Source organism: Schistocerca cancellata, chromosome 1 (genome assembly GCF_023864275.1).
Source record: "Schistocerca cancellata isolate TAMUIC-IGC-003103 chromosome 1, iqSchCanc2.1, whole genome shotgun sequence".
NCBI classification, from domain to species: domain Eukaryota; kingdom Metazoa; phylum Arthropoda; class Insecta; order Orthoptera; family Acrididae; genus Schistocerca; species Schistocerca cancellata.
In genome coordinates, this window is record NC_064626.1 from 1063642211 (window position 1) to 1063660827 (window position 18617).

Sequence of the window (18617 nt, forward strand, 5' to 3'; positions counted from 1 at the left end):
GTTCACAACAGATTTCTGAGTAGACAACTACATCTTATCATGTTACTATTTTCCATAAACTTCCAGTTATAACAGTCATTATGTCAACTTCTTAAACACCCTCAAACACTCATATTTAATTTTAGGCATCAAATACGTTGATAGCAAAGTTTTTTTTTTTTTTTTTTCAATATATTGCTTTGGAATTGTAATTTAGAGCAATGAAAGATCTGTCCTCTCTTACAGGACAATAATGTAACGTGTCCGTTTCCAAAATTTCTTTCTTCCATTCCATACCACAACTATATCACTATACACATAGTATAATAAACTGTCTAGCATCTGGTTGTGTTACTTGTGATTTCTGTCCCAATCCTCAACCGTGGAAATCAAATTTCTGATTGTGGCATTAGAATCAACTCCTCATCAACTACACTGTGGAACAGAAATTTCTTGTTACAGCATTAGAGAACTGTCTCCCAATCAAGAATGGAACAGTAAAATAACATGCCATGGTCTGTTAACTGCAGCAGAGTTCTTTTGCACTTATTAACAATTGCTGTGTCACAACAAAGGTCTGACAGTTTGACTTAATGCTAAACAAACAAACAGAACAAAAAAACGAAAACAAGGTTTAAGGCCAAATGAATTCATGCAATATACAGAATTTGGCAAGATAATCAAGAAGAGAAGTAGTGCTGAAATTACAGAAATAAGCACCATGTCTATTACACCATCGGTTCTTCCTACACTCTTTACACTTTACACAGAGCTGACAAAAGTCATGGGATACCTCCTAATACCATGTCAGGCCTCCTTTTGCCTGGCACAGTGAAGCAACTAAATGTGGCATGAACTCAATGAGTCACTGGAGGTCCCGTGCAGAAATACTGAACCCTGCTGGCTCTATAGCTGTCCGTAATTACGAAGGTGTTGCCAGTGCACTATTTTATGCACGAACTGACCTTTTGATTATGTCCCAATGTTTGATGGCACTCATATCGGTTGATCTGGGTGGCCAAATCATTCCCTTAAATTGTCCAGAATGTTCTTCTAATCAATCGTGAACAATTGTGGCCCAGTGATATGGTACATTGTCATCCATAAAAATTCCGTTGTTTGAGAATAAGAAGTACATGAATGGCTGCAAATGGTCTTCAAGTAGCCAAACATAGCCACTGCCAATCAATGATTGATTCTGCTGGACTAGAGGACCCCGTCCATTCCCCATAAACCCAGCCCAAACCATTGCCGAGTCACCACCAGCTTGTGCTGTGCCTTCTTGACAACTTCGATCCACAGCTTTGTGGGTTCTCCAGTCTCCAACACACTTAGACCTACCATCAGGTCCAGGTCCCCCCCTCCCAAATGAAATCTGGACTTATCTGACCAAGCCACAATTTTCCAGTCATCTTGGGTCCAACCAATATGGTCATGAACATGGGAGAAGTGCTACAGGCGACGTTGTGCTCTCAGTGCAAGCTCTTGCATCGTTCGTCTGCTGCCATAGCCCTTTAACACCAAATTTCGCCGCACTGTTCTAACAGATATGTTCTTTGCACATCCCACATTGATTTCGCCAGTTATGGCATGAAGCGCTCCTTGTTTGTTAGCCCTGACAACTCTACGCAAACGCCGCTGCTCTCAGTCATTAAATGAAGGCTGACGGCCATTGCGTTGTCCGTGGTGAGAGGTAATGCCTGAAATTTGGTATTGTGTACAAAATACTACCACCATCATATAATGGAAACTCCAAGTAGGAATATCAATGATGTGGAAATGACATTGCTTGTTACTGTAAAGAAACCTCATTAAGTTGCAGACAGGCACAATTAAAACACACTTACTTAAATCTTTTGGCCACAGGCTCCATCACTAAAAGAGACACACATACCATTCATACGCACACCAAAACTCTATTCACAACACTGCTGCAGTACCAAATGTATAACGCTGACATACGTAAGTTCACGTTACGTATTTGTTGACTAACAGTCACTCGTACAATTGCAGATGACACGATGTATGCTGAGAAAAATGGCAACAGAAAAAACACAAAAAATATGCAACAAACAGTGACAAAAATCTTAAAAACAATGTTGTGACATATAGTAAATAAGGTATTATGAAAATATTCACAGCCAACAATATTTAAAAAACAAATAGCACACATGTAATAATGTTTTATAACTGCTATTTCTGCATGTTTTAGAATTAAAGAACCCACTGATGGTGATATTTGTCACTGAAACTAGTAAATAAACAAATAAATAACAAAAGTGTTTTGCAACAAGGTGGACCCACAATTCCCATATTGTTGCTTTTTATACTGGCATGACCACCAACCAGCTGTCCACCAGGATGAATGGGCACTGCCAAACTATGGACGAGAGCAGGTAGACCATCCTGTGGCACAACGTACATCTGAACATAACACACTTGATTTCAATGGCTGCTTCCCAACCTGAGCCATCTGAATCCTTCCCTACACCACCAGCTTTTCTGAACTCTGCAGATAGCAATTACTCTTACAGCACTTTCTCTGTTCCTGTAATTATGCCAGCCTCAACCTACGGTAACATAATTCCCCACATCTTCCACCCAACAGTTTCACCCCCTCTGTCCAATCACCTGCTCCCCATTCCCATATCCCACCCTGTTTATTTGCTGCCCTCTGCCAGTGCATCTGCCTATCTTTCCCCACTCCTCTCCTTTTTTGCTCTTTTCCCCCACTTCCCTGCCCCACTACCTCCTGACACTGCACCTGTTGGCATTCTAGCCCCTGCACACTCCACCAGACAATGTTTGTCTCTCCCCCCACCCATATAATACTACCCGTTCCCCTTCCCTGCCGAATCCAGACTGCTGCTTGCACCCCGCAGGATAGTTGCTTTCTGGCCCAAGATGCTGGAGTGGGGGGTCATGCGAGCACGAACTGTGCTTGCTTTTGTGTATGTGTGGGGTGTGTGTGTGTGTGTGTGTGTGTGTGTGTGTGTGTGTGTGTCTTTTACTGATGAAGGTTTTGGTCAAAAGTTTTATGTAATTATGTAAGTGTCTTTTAATTGTACCTGTCTGCAACTTAATGTGTCTGCTTTATGGTAAGCAACAACTTGTCTTTTCCAAGTTGTTGATATTACAGCCACCTGTATATGTGCATATCGTTATCCAATGTCTTTTGGCACTTCAGTGTGAATTCTCAATTGAAGTTGGTGATGAATGACAAGGATTGAAGCAAACTCAGTAATACAAGGGTCAGTCAAAATGCCCCCTGTATCTTTTCTCCTTTAACGAAGTTTGTTAAGTGGAAAATTTGAATGTAGTTTTATTAAACAAAGCTGCTTCTCCAATCCAGTGCAGTGGTAAATTCCTGCATCAACAGATACCAGTAGTGCAGTTGTTTGGAAAGGGTCAGACATCGATGTTCATATCAAACACTGTTCTGTGACAGAATCTTCAATGCAGAAGCTGAAACGTCCATTCATATTCACGAAAGAACGAAAAATGTAATTGGTGACGCAAAAGTAAATATCAGCATTGTTAGATAATGAGTTCATCACTGTAACAAAGATGAAGGGCAAATGCCATTAGATGGTGAAACACAGAGCGGCAGGTCAGTGACAGCATTGATTCCACACAATATTCAGCAAGTCGGAAAGGTTAGAGATTGTATTGAAAAATCATAAATTACTATCCATTTCATAATGATTGACCCATGACTTTGAGTTTGTATTCTGGTCACATTGCATTAAAAACATTGATATGTGGATATGTCTATTTTGTGTATGACTACATCTTAGCTGAAATGGGGCAGCATACGTTGTTGAATTTAAGAAAAGCCGGCCTTATAGCTCTTTTCGGTGAGTGTCGATTTTAAGGACGCATAAAAATCAGGCCGTAATTAGGAGAAAAATTTCCTTTGCACTGTTTAAAAATACAACCTTGTTCCACTTACATGTGGATATTCGATATTTTTGGATTACTTGTTTCATCGCTATAATGTTAAATTCAAGTGTTAAGCTTGAACTTTTGCTGTGCGTGTGTGTGTGCGCGTGTGTGTGTGTGTCGGCCGAAGTGGCCGTGCCGTTAAAGGCGCTGCAGTCTGGAACCGCAAGACCGCTACGGTCGCAGGTTCGAATCCTGCCTCGGGCATGGATGTTTGTGATGTCCTTAGGTTAGTTAGGTTTAACTAGTTCTAAGTTCTAGGGGACTAATGACCTCAGCAGTTGAGTCCCATGGTGCTCAGAGCCATTTGAACAATTTGTGTGTGTGTGTGTGTGTGTGTGTGTGTGTGTGTGTGTGTGTGTGTGTGTACACACATAAACTATTGAGTACTCCCCGCTCCCCGTTATGAGTCTGTAAAGCTATTGTGTTACTAGCTGCAAAACATGCGAGGCTGTGGTGGAGCATAGCTGTCACATCATCGTGACGCCACTGTTGTAATGCACCACAAGCGCCTGTTCAAAAGCGAAGAATGGCAACTTTGTCGTTGCATTCCAGTGCAGCATTGCCACATTCAGTATTTATCATGATTAGAAGGGCATAATATCGGACATTGTAAAATTTCAAATACATGCTCAATACGCAAGCAGCTTACAATAAATGAACATCTGTGTGGCACACTTCAACAATAAATGGGAAAATCGATTAGCTCGAATACAGTTTGCAGTAAAGAACGAAGACTGAAATAAAACCTACCTAAATCACTTTCGCTGCTGGCTCAGGTCTCGCTGCTGCTATTCATGCATCTGCTTAGACCAGCAATGATTCCATTGCTATGTCATGACAGTGGTCTCTTTGTGCGTAACTGTTTTCAAATTTGTGTACACGACTCACTGAATTCCTCCAGACACTTTGGGGAACACTTTCCAGAGTGGAGTGACACAACTGTGAAGTACATTACGTGATCAAAAGTATCCGGACACCTGGCTGAAAATGATTTACAAGTTTATGGCGCCCTCCATCGGTAATGCTGGAATTCAATATGGTATTGGTCCACCCTTATCCTTGATGGCAGCTTCCATTCTCGCAGCCATACGTGCAATCAGGTGCTGGAAGGTTTCTTGGGGAATGGCAGCCCATTCTTCACGGAGTGCTGCACTGAGGAGAAGTATCGATGTTGGTCTACATCTACATCTACATCCACATCCATACTCCGCAAGCCACCTGACAGTGTGTGGCGGAGGGTACCTCTATCGGTTCTCCCTTCTATTCCAGTCTCGTATTGTTCGTGGAAAGAAGGATTGTCGGTATGCCTCTGTGTGGGCTCTATTATCTCTGATTTTATCCTCATAGTCTCTTCGCAAGATATACGTAGGAGGGAGCAATATACTGCTTGACTCTTCGGTGAAGGTATGTTCTCGAAACTTCAACAAAAGCCCACACCGAGGTACTGAGCGTCTCTCCTGCAGAGTCTTCCACTGGAGTTTATCTATCACCTCCGTAACGCTTTCGCATTTACTAAATGATCCTGTAACGTAGTGCGCTGCTCTCCGTTGGATCTTCTCTATCTCTTCTATCAACCCTATCTGGTAAGGATCCCACACTACTGAGCAGTATTCAAGCAGTGGGCAAACAAGCGTACTGTAACCTACTTCCTTTGTTTTCGGATTGCATTTCCTTAGGATTCTTCCAATGAATCTCAGTCTGGCATCTGGTTTACCGATGATCAACTTTATATGATCATTCCATTTTAAATCATTCCTAATGCCTACTGCCAGATAATTTACGGAATTAACTGCTTCCAGTTGCTGACCTCCTACATTGTAGCTAAATAATAAGGGATCTTTCTTTGTATGTATTCGCAGCACATTACACTTGTCTACATTGAGATTCAATTGCCATTCCCTGCACCATGCGTCAATTCACTGCAGATCCTCCTGCATTTCAGTACAATTTTCCATTGTTACGACCTCTCGATATACCACAGCATCATCTGCAAAAAGCCTCAGTGAACTTCCAATATCATCCACAAGGTCACTTATGTATATTGTGAACAGCAACAGTCCTATGACACTCCCCTGCGGCACACCTGATATCACTCTTACTTCGGAAGACTTCTCTCCATTGAGAATGACATGCTGCGTTCTGTTATCTAGGAACTCTTCAATCCAATCACACAATTGGTCTGATAGTCCATATGCTCTTACTTTGTTCATTAAACGACTGTGGGGAACTGTATTGAACGCGTTGCGGAAGTCAAGAACACGGCATCTACCTGTGAACCCGTGTCTATGGCCCTCTGAGTCTCGTGGACGAATAGCGCGAGCTGGGTTTCACACGACCGTCTTTTTCGAAACCCATGCTGATTCCTACAGAGTAGATTTCTAGTCTCCAGAAAAGTCATTATACTCCAACACAATACGTGTTCCAAAATTCTACAACTGATCGACGTTAGAGATATAGGTCTATAGTTCTGCACATCTGTTCGACGTCCCTTCTTGAAAACAGGGATGACCTGTGCCCTTTTCCAATCCTTTGGAATGCTACGCTCTTCTAGAGACCTACAGTACACCGCTGCAAGAAGGGGGGCAAGTTCCTTCGCGTACTCTGTGTAAAATCGAACAGGTATCCCATCAGGTCCAGCAGCCTTACCTCTTTTGAGCGATTTTAATTGTTTCTCTATCCCTCTGTCTTCTATTTCAATATCTACCATTTTATCATCTGTGCAACAATCTAGAGAAGGAACTACAGTGCAGTCTTCCTCTGTGAAACAGCTTTGGAGGCCTGGCTCCAAGTCGGTGTTCCAAAACATCCCAAAGGTGTTCTATAGGATTCAGGTCAGGACTCTGTGCAGGCTAGTCGATTACAGGGATGTTATTGCCGTGTAACCACTCCGCCACAGATTGTGCATTATGAACAGGTGCTCAATCATGCTGAAAGATGCAATCTCCATCCCCGAATTGCTCTTTAACAGTGAGGAGCAAGAAGGTGCTTACAACATAAATGTAGACCTGTGTTGCAATAGTGCCACGTGAAACAACTAGGGGTACAAGCCCCCTCATGGAAAACACGACCACACCATAAAACCACGACCTCCAAATTTTACTGTCAGCAATACACACGCTGGTAGATGACGTTCACCGAGCATTCGCCATACCCACACCCTGCCCTTGGATCAGCACATTGAGTAACGCGATTCGTCACTCTACACAACTTTTTCCGCTGTCCATTCATCCAGTGTTTACACTGCTTACACCAAGCAAGGTGTAGTTTGGCATTTACCGGCGTGATATGTGGCTTACAAGCAGCCACTCAACCATGAAATCCAAGTTTTCTCACCTCCCGCCTAACTGTCATAATACTCACTGTGGATGCTGATGTGGTTTGGAATTCCTGTGTGATGGTCTGGATAGATGCCTGCCTCTTACCCATTACAACCCTCTTCAACTGTCAGTGGTCTCAGCCAGTCAACAGATGAGGTCGACCTGTACACTTTTATGCTGTAAGTGCACCTTCACTTTTCCACTTCACTATCACATCGGAAACAGCGAACCTAGGGATGTTGAGGAGTGTGGAAATCTCATGTACAGACGTGTGACACAAGCAACACCCAATCACCTGGCCACGTTCGTAGTCCGTGAGTTCCACAGAGCGCCTCATTCTGCTCTCTCACGATGTCTAATGACTACTGAGGTCGCTGATATGGAGTACGTGGCAGTAGGTGGCAGCACAATGCGCTTATTATGAAAATCATATGTTTTTTGTGGTGTCCGGATACTTCTGATCATGTAGCGTACCATTATTTTAAAATTCTTGTCGTCCTCTGCTACCTGACTCTTGACAAATGCCCAAGTGAGTTCAATGGCACTCAATTTGCAGTTGTGCTACAGGCAACCACAGAAGTTTAACTGCCTTGTCCAATGATCGCAATACACTTTTGAAAAGGTATTCTTGCACCGTGAAGTGCGGTTGCGTGTGTTCTAGTAGGCTATTTTAGTAAATTCCACATATGATGTGGCATTACGTGGCAGCTCTACACTACTGCTTTCCAGCCATTCAAAAACAGATTTCTTTCTCCATTTCATAACATGGATTTTGTGATACTGGATTCATCATCATGTGATATGGAGCCTGATCTAAAACAAAACGCAGATCTATTTGGTAATTTTTCAGTAACACTCCTAAACCACTCTTTGCTGTGTCTGGCATTCGTTTCACAATGATAATCTGCACCTCCTTTCTGTCCAGTAAAACATAAGCCAGCATTTCGCACGAACCCATCTTCATTCCCAATGTGAAACATTATCATCATTTTTCCAGAAGCAAACAGTGTTTGAATTAAAGAAACTTCCTGGCAGATTAAAACTGTGAGCAGGACCGAGACTCGAACTCGGGACCCTTGCCTTTTGCGGGCAAGTGCTCCACCATCTGAGCTACCCAAGCATGACTCACGCCTGGTCCTCACAGCTTTATTTCTGCCAGTACCTCGTCTCCTACCTTCCAAACTTCACAGAAGCTCTCCTGCAAACCTCGCAGAACTAGCACTTCTGGAAGAAAGTATATAGCAGGGATGAGGTACTGGCAGAAGTAAAGCTGCGAGAAGGGGTTGTGGGTCGTGCTTAGGTAGCTCAGGTGGTAGAGCACTTGCCCATAAACGGCAAAGGTCCCAAGTTCAAGTTTCAGTCCGGCACACAGTTTTAATCTGCCAGGAAGTTTCACATCAGCATAGACTCTATGGCAGAGTGAAAATCTCGTCCTGGAGTGTTTGAAGTCCTCCTTTCCAGCCATTCCACTTTTGAACACCTCCTCTGTGATGGATGTATACATTTTCTGATGCATAAGGCATTTTTTGTTCCTACCAACAAAACTTTCTGGAATAATTTGCACCACACCAACTCTCATCATGTAATAAACAGTCAATCTAGTGTTGTGTGAGTGTCTTATTTCCTGCAACAACTTGTCTCTTTTTCCTGCTACTTAGTTATTTTCCATCAACACAGGTCTTTTGTTGAACTTTTTGTATTTGAAGCGCAATTTATGAATAGCATTCCAAAAGGTTGTTTCCCTCATATCAGGAAAATCTTACACTTTAGTCTTCAACTTTTTCAACACGGGCTACCACTGTTCTCACAACTTCATAAATTATGCATTGTTTCACACAAGTACAAGGTAACTAATTATGTTACAAGTACTGTCTCAGCAACTACTCAACAACTACACAACAATGTATGGGAGCACGATTGCTTCCTACCTGATGGCTACAATGAACAATGAAGTGGAAATACTGTGCAGAGCTCCGGCAATATAGCACACGATAGCACGCAGCGCATAGAAACGAAAAAATAAATAAATTTAAAATGTGAAATCAGCCCTTTATGTAGATTTATGTGTATAAAAACATAACGGCTATGAGTACCAACAAAAGATCTTGCATTTACACTTTTTGTCTTGTTAATATGAATCATCATTAGACAAAGTGCAGCAATCAATCCTGGTAATTTTGCAAAAACACACATAATGTCTTACGGGATAACCGCAATCAGTGATTTTATAATGTTACTTAAAATCCGTCTTGATTGCAAATTTTTTATTATTCATATGACCGGTTTCGGTTCATTCAGAACCATCTTCAGATCTGATATTTCAGTTACAGGAGTAACCCGTCAAAATCCAGCAACTTTCACATGTGACGTAGCATGTGAAAGTTGCTGGATTTTGACGGGTTACTCCTGTAACTGAAATATCAGATCTGAAGATGGTCCTGAATGAACCGAAACCGGTCATATGAATAATAAAAAATTTGCAATCAAGACGGATTTTAAGTAACATTATACAATCCTGGTAAGGTACAACACATTGATGTGATCAGAATATGAGCTCAAAGTCGTGGGTCAATCATCATGAAATGGATAATAATCATCTATGCTGTGGCTTTTCATCTATGTAGTTGCATTTAAAAAAGGCGAGCGAGAGGGGGGGGGGGGGGGGGAGGCTACATTTGGACAGAACTTGGGCAATGAAATGAAACCGGTATGTATAGAACTACAAATCTGAATAATTGACCACACCTTCCCTATCAAAATAGCATCTGGTGTGATTTCCCAAAGAGCTGGAGCAATGCAGCTCTCTCTCTCTCTCTCTCTCTCTCTCTCTCTCTCTCTCTCTCTCTCTCTCTCGTGTGTGTGTGTGTGTGTGTGTGTGTGTGTGTGTGTGTGTGTGTGTCAGTTCTTGTTTATGTGTCTACACATCCTTCAACACCTCCATACACAGTGAGTAGTTCTTACAATGAACTTGCTAGTATCTTATCAGTGGTAACACAACAGTCTCTTCTGTCCTATAACCTATTTATTGTTCATCCTTTATTACCACCGCACGTCCTACCTTTTGTTTCACAATGGGCATATTTATATTTCTTTCTCTCCATTTTCTTATTCCGTTATTCAGGCTGTAGAATATTATCTGCTCAAAATTTCCATTTGAACTGAAGGGTTAAGTACAGTAAATGAAGTAAACATGTGATTAATGCTTTTTTACAGTTAGGTTCTTACATAATGGGTAGAGGTATGAGCATGAAAAATGGGAGAAAGAATTAGCCGAACGAAGAATGACCCAACATTTGCCCCAAGCAATTAATGTTCCTTTGGAATGCATAATCACTTTCATCCACTGTGCCACCTTGACATAAAAGCGTCAAAGCAAACACATATCTGCATAAAATCACACATTTCTGATGCAATGCACATATTGCTTACCTCAGGTGTTGTCCTCAAATTGAGTATGTAATACTCAACAGCTGTTAGAAAATCATTGATTAAAGATGAAAATCTCGAGCATCTGTTCCTCAGTGTTACAATCAATGTTATTAACTTCTCTTCAACCACACTTAGAGGTGGTGCCCTTACATCATGACTCCGATCAATCTCATTACAATCCTCTTCCAGCAACACTTTCAAAATACACCTAAAAAAATAAATGTATGTTATTTGCAGCAACAAATTTTTATTTGCACTAAAAAACAACATTCCGAAATTGGGCTTGGAATAGGATGGTTATGTAGCAGTTGGGAAAAGTAGGAAATGGGAATGGGCCAGAACACTTTGAGAACAGGTGGGCAGAGGGATGAGACACTGTAGGATGGGAGAAAGAGAAATGAACATTCATCAAAGCCGCTGAGGGTTACGATGACAGGCTAGCTCACATGTCTTTAACTCAACTACATACAGCTATGGTGCACCAATGTCACTTCAAATGTAATGAAAAAAATCAAACTTAATTAAGTTATCCCTCGAGCAGGCACACCTATATATAAAGTTGTGCATAACATGAGAGAGCAAAATATCTATCTAATCAGAGGTCTACAAAATTTTGCAACTGTATGTTGTCATGGCAAACTTTGCAAATGTGTCTTTCAACAAAATAAATCAGTGGTATAGTCAATAATACCATCACAAAGGGAAAGTGAGCGAGGTAAAAATGGACTAGTTTACAAACTGGACTAGTTTATGGTCACGTGCACATAACCTGACACCCAATGGATACAAATAATTAACCTTGTATTACTTCTCCTGTGTTTTCAAAGAGAAATGACACAGGATGATATTTAATACAATAATTCTCTCTTTCTATGAATGGAGAATCATTAGTTATTTTTTTGTGTACAAATTAACAATAGTTCCCAAAGAAAAAAAATTGCACAGCCCAATGACATGTGACAAAAAACAACAGACATTACTTTCAAATTTATTTCCACCAGTCAGTCACACATTTTTGCTCATCGCTGCTGATTCTGTATAAAGTCTCGATGCAGGTGACATCAATAGTTCCTTCCCTTTCTCCTCCTTCCACCTTCAATTTTCATAATACATATCACAAATGCTGTTTCAATGTGGTGTGCGTTCTTTCTGACATGTCCGAAAGAGCAGACACCATGCATTCATATACAACCGATTCACCACAATGGGCAAAGAATCCACCACCTTCAGTGTGGATACACTGTTACATTTGCCCTCATGTGGGAATCTCTAAGTAATGTGCATGAAGGACATAGATGGGGATTGCAGATAGGTGGTGCTAGGTGGGAATGTGGGTCAGCCGAGAGGCATGCCAAGATAGACCACGAAACTACAATAAACACTGTGTCCAAATGGTGCAGTGGTTAACACAAGCATCCGGTAAGCAGGAAATCTCAGGTTCAAATCCTGATCTGGCACACATTTTTGCTCGTCACCATTGATTCTGCATAAAGCCCGATGCAGCTGACATCAATATTACCTTGCCTCTCCTTCCCTTTCTCCCCCACCCACCTTCCACAATTTATTTAATATGTATCACAGCTGCGGATTCTGTGTGGTGTCTGTTCTTTCAGATATGTCCAAAAGAACACACAACACACATTCAAATATAATTATTTCAGTTACTTATTTATCCATGAGCATTTATCTATTTAAGAGCTCTGAACCAAAGAATAAAATCATTTACTGCAGAAATAAATTATAAAAAGTCATAGATCCTGAATAACACTACAAAAAAAGGTGCATACAAAGAACTCTTGGATCTTCTAGTTACCCACAGCAAAAATATATCACCTTCAGAAGCATTGCATCCTCAGTTTTATGTTGCAGAGTTACGGTAAACAACTAAACAACACAGAGAAATAGCAACGAAGCACAGGACATCACGAATGATGTTACAAGTATGAGAGGGGCCAACATGTGAACTAGTCTTCCTTTTCAAACATTTACATACTCAAGTGTAGAGAGGCAGGACCTCTATCACAGCCACATAAAGAAATCAAGTAAGAGACAACAGATTAGAAGGACAAAAGTTGTCAAAACAAAAGAACACTTATTAGAAACAACAACAGAAAAGCAATGGACAGAAAATAATGCAAGATTTCCCAAAGTTCTGGAAAATTCTTTAAACTGTGCATGGACGCTAAAAACGGAATGACTAGCACAGTAAAATAACATATTCATCAAATAAATGCCACCTACTGATTCTCTCCATAAACAGCATTAGCAAACTTGTCAGACTTGACAACACGACTCTTCTCATGCATACAAACTGCTCAGTATCAATAACTCTCCCACCAGTCAGCCATTTCTACCATAAAATGATATGGCATCTTCAAGTAACACACTGCTTTAAACAGATCTCTCCAGTCAGAACTGCCATTCTCTATATAGTAACTCCAGTGAGTTTTGCTGTATTCTGGTCCCATTTGTTCCATCACATCCCCATGGATCTTTGTCTCTTGGCCTCCACTGTAACATCAGTTTTGTTAATCTCTCATCTTTGTTTCTTGAAACGTGATCAGCCAATAGCCATTTCTGCAAGCTGCCCATTCCCTTCAACAACAGGAATTTTTCCACAGCTCTCTTGGGAGTTGCGAGTTTTCTTGTGATTAACTCATTCAGTGTCAAAGATTCAGCATCATAGGGCAGCACTAGTAAAACATACTGGTTGAAACTGTTTTCTTCAGTTTCACTGACATGCTGAAGCTACGGGTCTTCTATCAACATGCTTTCTAAGGCATCAAGGGATCACCAATTTAATACTGGAGGGAAACATGGGAGGTAAAAATCACAGAGGGAGACCAAGAGATGAATACACTAAGCAGATTCAGGAGGATGTAGGTTGCAGTAATTACTCGGAGATGAAGGAGCTTGCACAGGATGGAGTAGAGCATGGAGAGATGCATCAAACCAGTCTTTGGCCTGTAGACTACAACAACAACAACAACAACAACAACAACAACCAACACTCATGTTTATAATGTAACCAAGACAGGTGTACTTGCTGAGATTTTCCAGAGGCATGCCAATGTTGTGACACACTTTTTCCAACAAAATTTTGGTTTTTAAATATTCATGCTAAGCACAACTGACCTACACTTGAAGACATGATTAGTAGTCAGTGACTGGAGTTCCTCAACATCGCAAGCCAACAGCACAATGTAATCAACAAATATCAAGTTGTTTTAATCTCCCCCGTGTATTTTGATTATCTCATCTTCCCAGTTCACTTTAATACTGCCACTTCAGTGACAGCTGTGAATAGCTTACACAATACGGAATAACCTTTTTTGACACCTCTTTCTAGTGGGAAATTGTTCTTCAATGGTTGATGATATAGTGTAGATGTCGTGCAGTATTCTGGCACATTGCTGTCTCAATGGCTTGCTCAACTAACAGTTGCAAGATCCAAACGACTTGGATCTTCCAGTCCCAAGGAGCCATTCTAGAGCTTCATAATTTGTTATGACATTAAAACATTGCCCACACAGGTAACAGAAACAAGTGATGCCAAAAATTAGCAGCAGCATTTCTTTTTCAGCAACTGAGTGGTTTTTTTCTGCCTTACTGAGGTGTCTAGAAGCATATGCTATTGGGTGCTCTTTCAAATGTACCTGTTGACAGAAAACACAGCTTAGAGGATGGCTGCTCGAGTCACAAGACAAAATAAACATCATTGATAGTCAGGGAAAGCAAGGAGGACCAGTGGTTAATAATTCTTTCAATCGTTCAAATGCTGCTTCACCATCAGGGATCCTGTGAAACTTTACTCCTTTCTTTAACAAACGTGTAAGGGGCCTTGCTATTTAAGGTAATTTTGGAATGTACTAGGGCTATCCAGGCAGTAACAGAAGTTTTGAAATAAGAAATTAACAATACAGCAAAACTAAATTTTATTACACAATTTTGAAGATACACTCTTACGCTATTTTTCCACTTAATTGTCAAACTGAGGCACTTATCATAATGTGGCACAAGTCTATCAATACCATCTCTGTAGAAAGCTGCTGCTACAATGCAACCACTGATTTATACAAGCAAAGCAGTTTGACCTCAGTACGAAAACATTGTGTAGAGATCCATGTCTTCATCACTGGCAAGAGGCGGTAGTTATTTGGCGCCAAATCTGGGTTGTATGGTGGCTGATCAAACACCTCCCATCCAAAACCCTGTAGGAGCTCTTGGGTACCATCTGCTGTGTGTGGACATGCATTGTGGTGAAAAAACACAACTTTTGCACGACGTTTTCCCTGGTTAATTATTCCTTTTCCATACACATCACAACGGTCACAATAAATTTCAACTGCAGTTTTTTGCCAACAAAAACCTAATCACAGAATGCACCTCACAAGTAGCGGGATTCTCTATTACCACGCTCATTTCAACACGTCACAGAAAGCAAAGCAGCAGAGAGGCAGACCACACACTAGCACTGCTGTATGCGTAGTGAGTGTAGCAACATTATGGCATCAAGTTGGTGACTCTAGCCCCGCCCACCACGACGGAGACCTAAACATCTATTACTCTCTGAATAGCCCTCGACCTTCTATCAAAATGAGGGATCCCAAGAGGTGACTGTAGTTCCTTTACTGTCCATTATAATTATCCGAGCTTTTATGCCGTGGTGCAGAATTCATCAACCGACCACGGCATAACAGCCCGGATAATTATAGTGGACATGACACGTCCGGCCGTGAAAGTCTACATTTTAGTATAATTCCTTTACTGTCCTTGGCACTGGGAAATTCATTATGATTTGTACCGGTCATGGGTCAGTTCATACACAGCCTTGCCCAATAATGTGGCCTTAAGAATGAACCTCTTGTAATATGAAATGGCACTCAAGTCTCAGTCATGCCGCACATAATTGTTCAAATCTCTCTCATGGAAATACTACATGCTCCTGGATGTCCTTGGAGAAAACAATGATATCACCCCAGTAGACCATGCATTATTTCACTTTCAGGCCTTGTGGCACAACAAGTAATAAGCACTGGAAAGTCACCAGTACATTTACAGGCAGTCAACATACTGGATATTACCAAATGGGACCAGAAACACTGTTTTAGGCCAGTCTTCTGATGATAATTGGTTGTACCTGCTTTGTAAATCAATGGTAGCAAAATAATGGTTTGCTACAATTTGTCTAATAAAGACAGGTCCCCAGCAGTGGGATCAACTTTTCAAAAGAAAAATTTGGCATGTTTCGTGTTACTCAATAGTATTAATAGAGATGCATTACATAGATTGGTTGTGGGGTGTAATGGATAGGATAAGAGCTTCAAATGTGGGAGGTTACAGGTTCGAATCTTGTCAGGGGCATTAACTAAATCTGTATCCAAATGAGATTGATCATTATTTTTATTCAATTAATTGGTATAATGTAATGTTTTTCATTTCCAATCCTTTGTCACATCACTTTAATCATAACATCAACTTCCTCATTTGCTCTCTTTTTTCTTCCTATCATTCTTTTTCATGTTTTTAATTAATTGTATATATTTAGGAAAAGAAACAAAAGATAACATAACAGCAATTACTTGAATAAAAATAATGATCAAAGTCATGTTGATAAAGAATAAAAATTAAAAAAAATTAATGCACCTGACGAGATTTGAAACCACAACCCATTCATTACACCACACAACTAATCTATGCAATACAACTTTTTTAATGCTATCGAGTGGCACACAGAATTCCAGTTTTTTATCAATTACTCACAACTGAGGTCCACCACGATGAATGACTGCAGGCTGTGATACCTGGGATCTTAACCTATATAACTGTACATTTGGTCTTTTAGAAATCGATCCCGCTGCTGGGGATCTCTCCTTGTAAGATCTCAGTAATATTCAGCATGGGGTATGTGTCAGTTGTTGTTCGCTTGTTTAAATACCTGTAATTGCAGCAGAATCTGTAAGGCTTCTTTCCCGGTGCTGACCAGGGGCTGGTGCTTTCTACTGTAATTCTGTCCTACAGCTGTTGATCATTAAACTCTTCTATCACTGGTTGTAGGTGATGAGAGACCCTATATGGTTCTTTTCTATACAGACAGGTCGTTCCCAGTGGGAATTCTGTGCTGCCCTACTGGTGTAGCAGGCAGTGGTCCAGTTGGATTATGTAATTCTGCGTATTCCTCCAATAATCTATCCATGTCCACTCTATCATGTCCGTTCAGATGCTACACCTCTCTCCCTAGCACAGTTACATCAACAGACAGTCCTTGCTTCATGTTTTCTACATCAAAATCGCTGTTGAACTCAGCCTCCTCTAGCACTTCTAAGTTTGCTCTCAGTACAACTGTTGATAGCCTCACCTCTTCCAAAGCAAAATTGTTTACAATTATATGTACTACATAGCCTCCGTGAATTTTCTGCACAACAGACACACTACGTCGTATGAACATTGTGCCTGATGCCATCCTTCAGTCTCTGGCAATGGCTCGACTGCCACAAAGTATTATTTGGCAGATCAGCTCCTATTTTCATTCAAAGAAGTCTTCCTATACCTTCTGGTATTTTACACACAAGAAATCTAAAAGAGCATGTACAGCGTTTAACTGGTTTACCAGACATCTTGGGCATTTCTTGTGACAGTTCAGTTTTTTCAGCAATAAAACTGAGACAAAACAATGTCCCATCAAACTGCAATACCCTATGCAGCTCCACTACGCACCGTTGTTGATCAAATCTAGCATGATTTTTAACTAGAGAATCCAGCCCAAGAATGATGTAGCTTGTCTCTACTCTAGCAAGAATTTCCAAACAAACCCAGAAGTCTCTCCTCCCCACTCAGAAATACAACAATGCCAAACCAAGTGACTGAACACTACTACCACCCACACCATTTAGTCTACAACATGGCGGATTCAAATTTATGGGACGAAATAAATTCTGACTAACCACAGATACCTGTGATTCCATATTGAATAAAATTTCACACAATCTTCTCTTTACATAGCCAGAGAGACAAATGTCTGCCACCGATTTTGCAGAGGGGTCCACACTTACTGGACGTGTTATGCAGCAGTCACAACTCTCCCTGTACCAGAGGTGCTTGAATGTTACTCAGATTCCATCTTCCAAGAGTGTGTGGACATGTTTGAACAGTGTCCCACCTGTTTGCATTTTTGATACTGTGGCTTCCTACAAAACCACTGAATTTGACCCAGAGAGCCAAATCAACAGCATATGACCTACGCATTAAAAAGTACTCGCTTCTTCCTCAACCCAGCCAGTTTCAGTTTCAGACAAAGCTGGCACAGCTGCTACCGCTTCATTCAATGTTTTCAGGAAATCCATGTGGATGTTTCGTGACATCTCAGCCAGTAAATCTCTCAGCAATGCAACAAGCATCCTTTGTTTGCTTCCTGCAGAACGGCCTTATTGGCACAATCATCATACGAAAATTCACATGTATCGAAAGTGATTTTTCTGGTACAGCCTACAGAACGTTCTACTGATTCTCCTGGTTCTTCAGGATCTACACCTACACAAATGATCAAAAAGCCACCATACGGAATGTGGCGAAGGGTACCCTGTACCACTACTAGTCATTTCCATTCCTGTTTCACATGCAAATGGAGTGACAGAAAAATGACTGTCCTCCATATGAGCCTGAATTTCTTGTATCTTATCTTCGTAGCACTTACACGAAACGTATGCTGGCGCAGTAGAATCATTCTGCAGTCAGCTTCAAATGCTGGTTCTCTAAATTTTCTCAATAGTGTTTTAGGAAAAGAATGTTGCCTTCCCACCAGGAATTCCCATTTGAGTTCCCGAAGTATCTCCGTAATATCTTTGTGTTGTGCAGTCACATAAGGGTGTCTTTATGCTGCAACCTTGCTTCTCACTATTTGCCAGCATGGCCCAGCAGTGATGAAACAAGCCCAATGAGTCTTTTTCC

At 41.1% G+C, this 18617-nt stretch overlaps 1 protein-coding gene across 4 annotated transcripts in view; it reads right to left on the minus strand.

Annotated features, from left to right (window-relative positions):
• LOC126090623 (uncharacterized) overlaps positions 1-18617 on the minus strand; it is a 131268-nt gene that overhangs the window by 58176 nt on the left and 54475 nt on the right. For all 4 annotated transcript variants that reach the window (XM_049907000.1, XM_049907001.1, XM_049907002.1 and 1 more), the window contains one exon: positions 10671-10878. In XM_049907000.1, coding sequence (XP_049762957.1) covers positions 10671-10878 — 208 coding nt within the window. The remainder of the gene's footprint in view (positions 1-10670; positions 10879-18617) is intronic.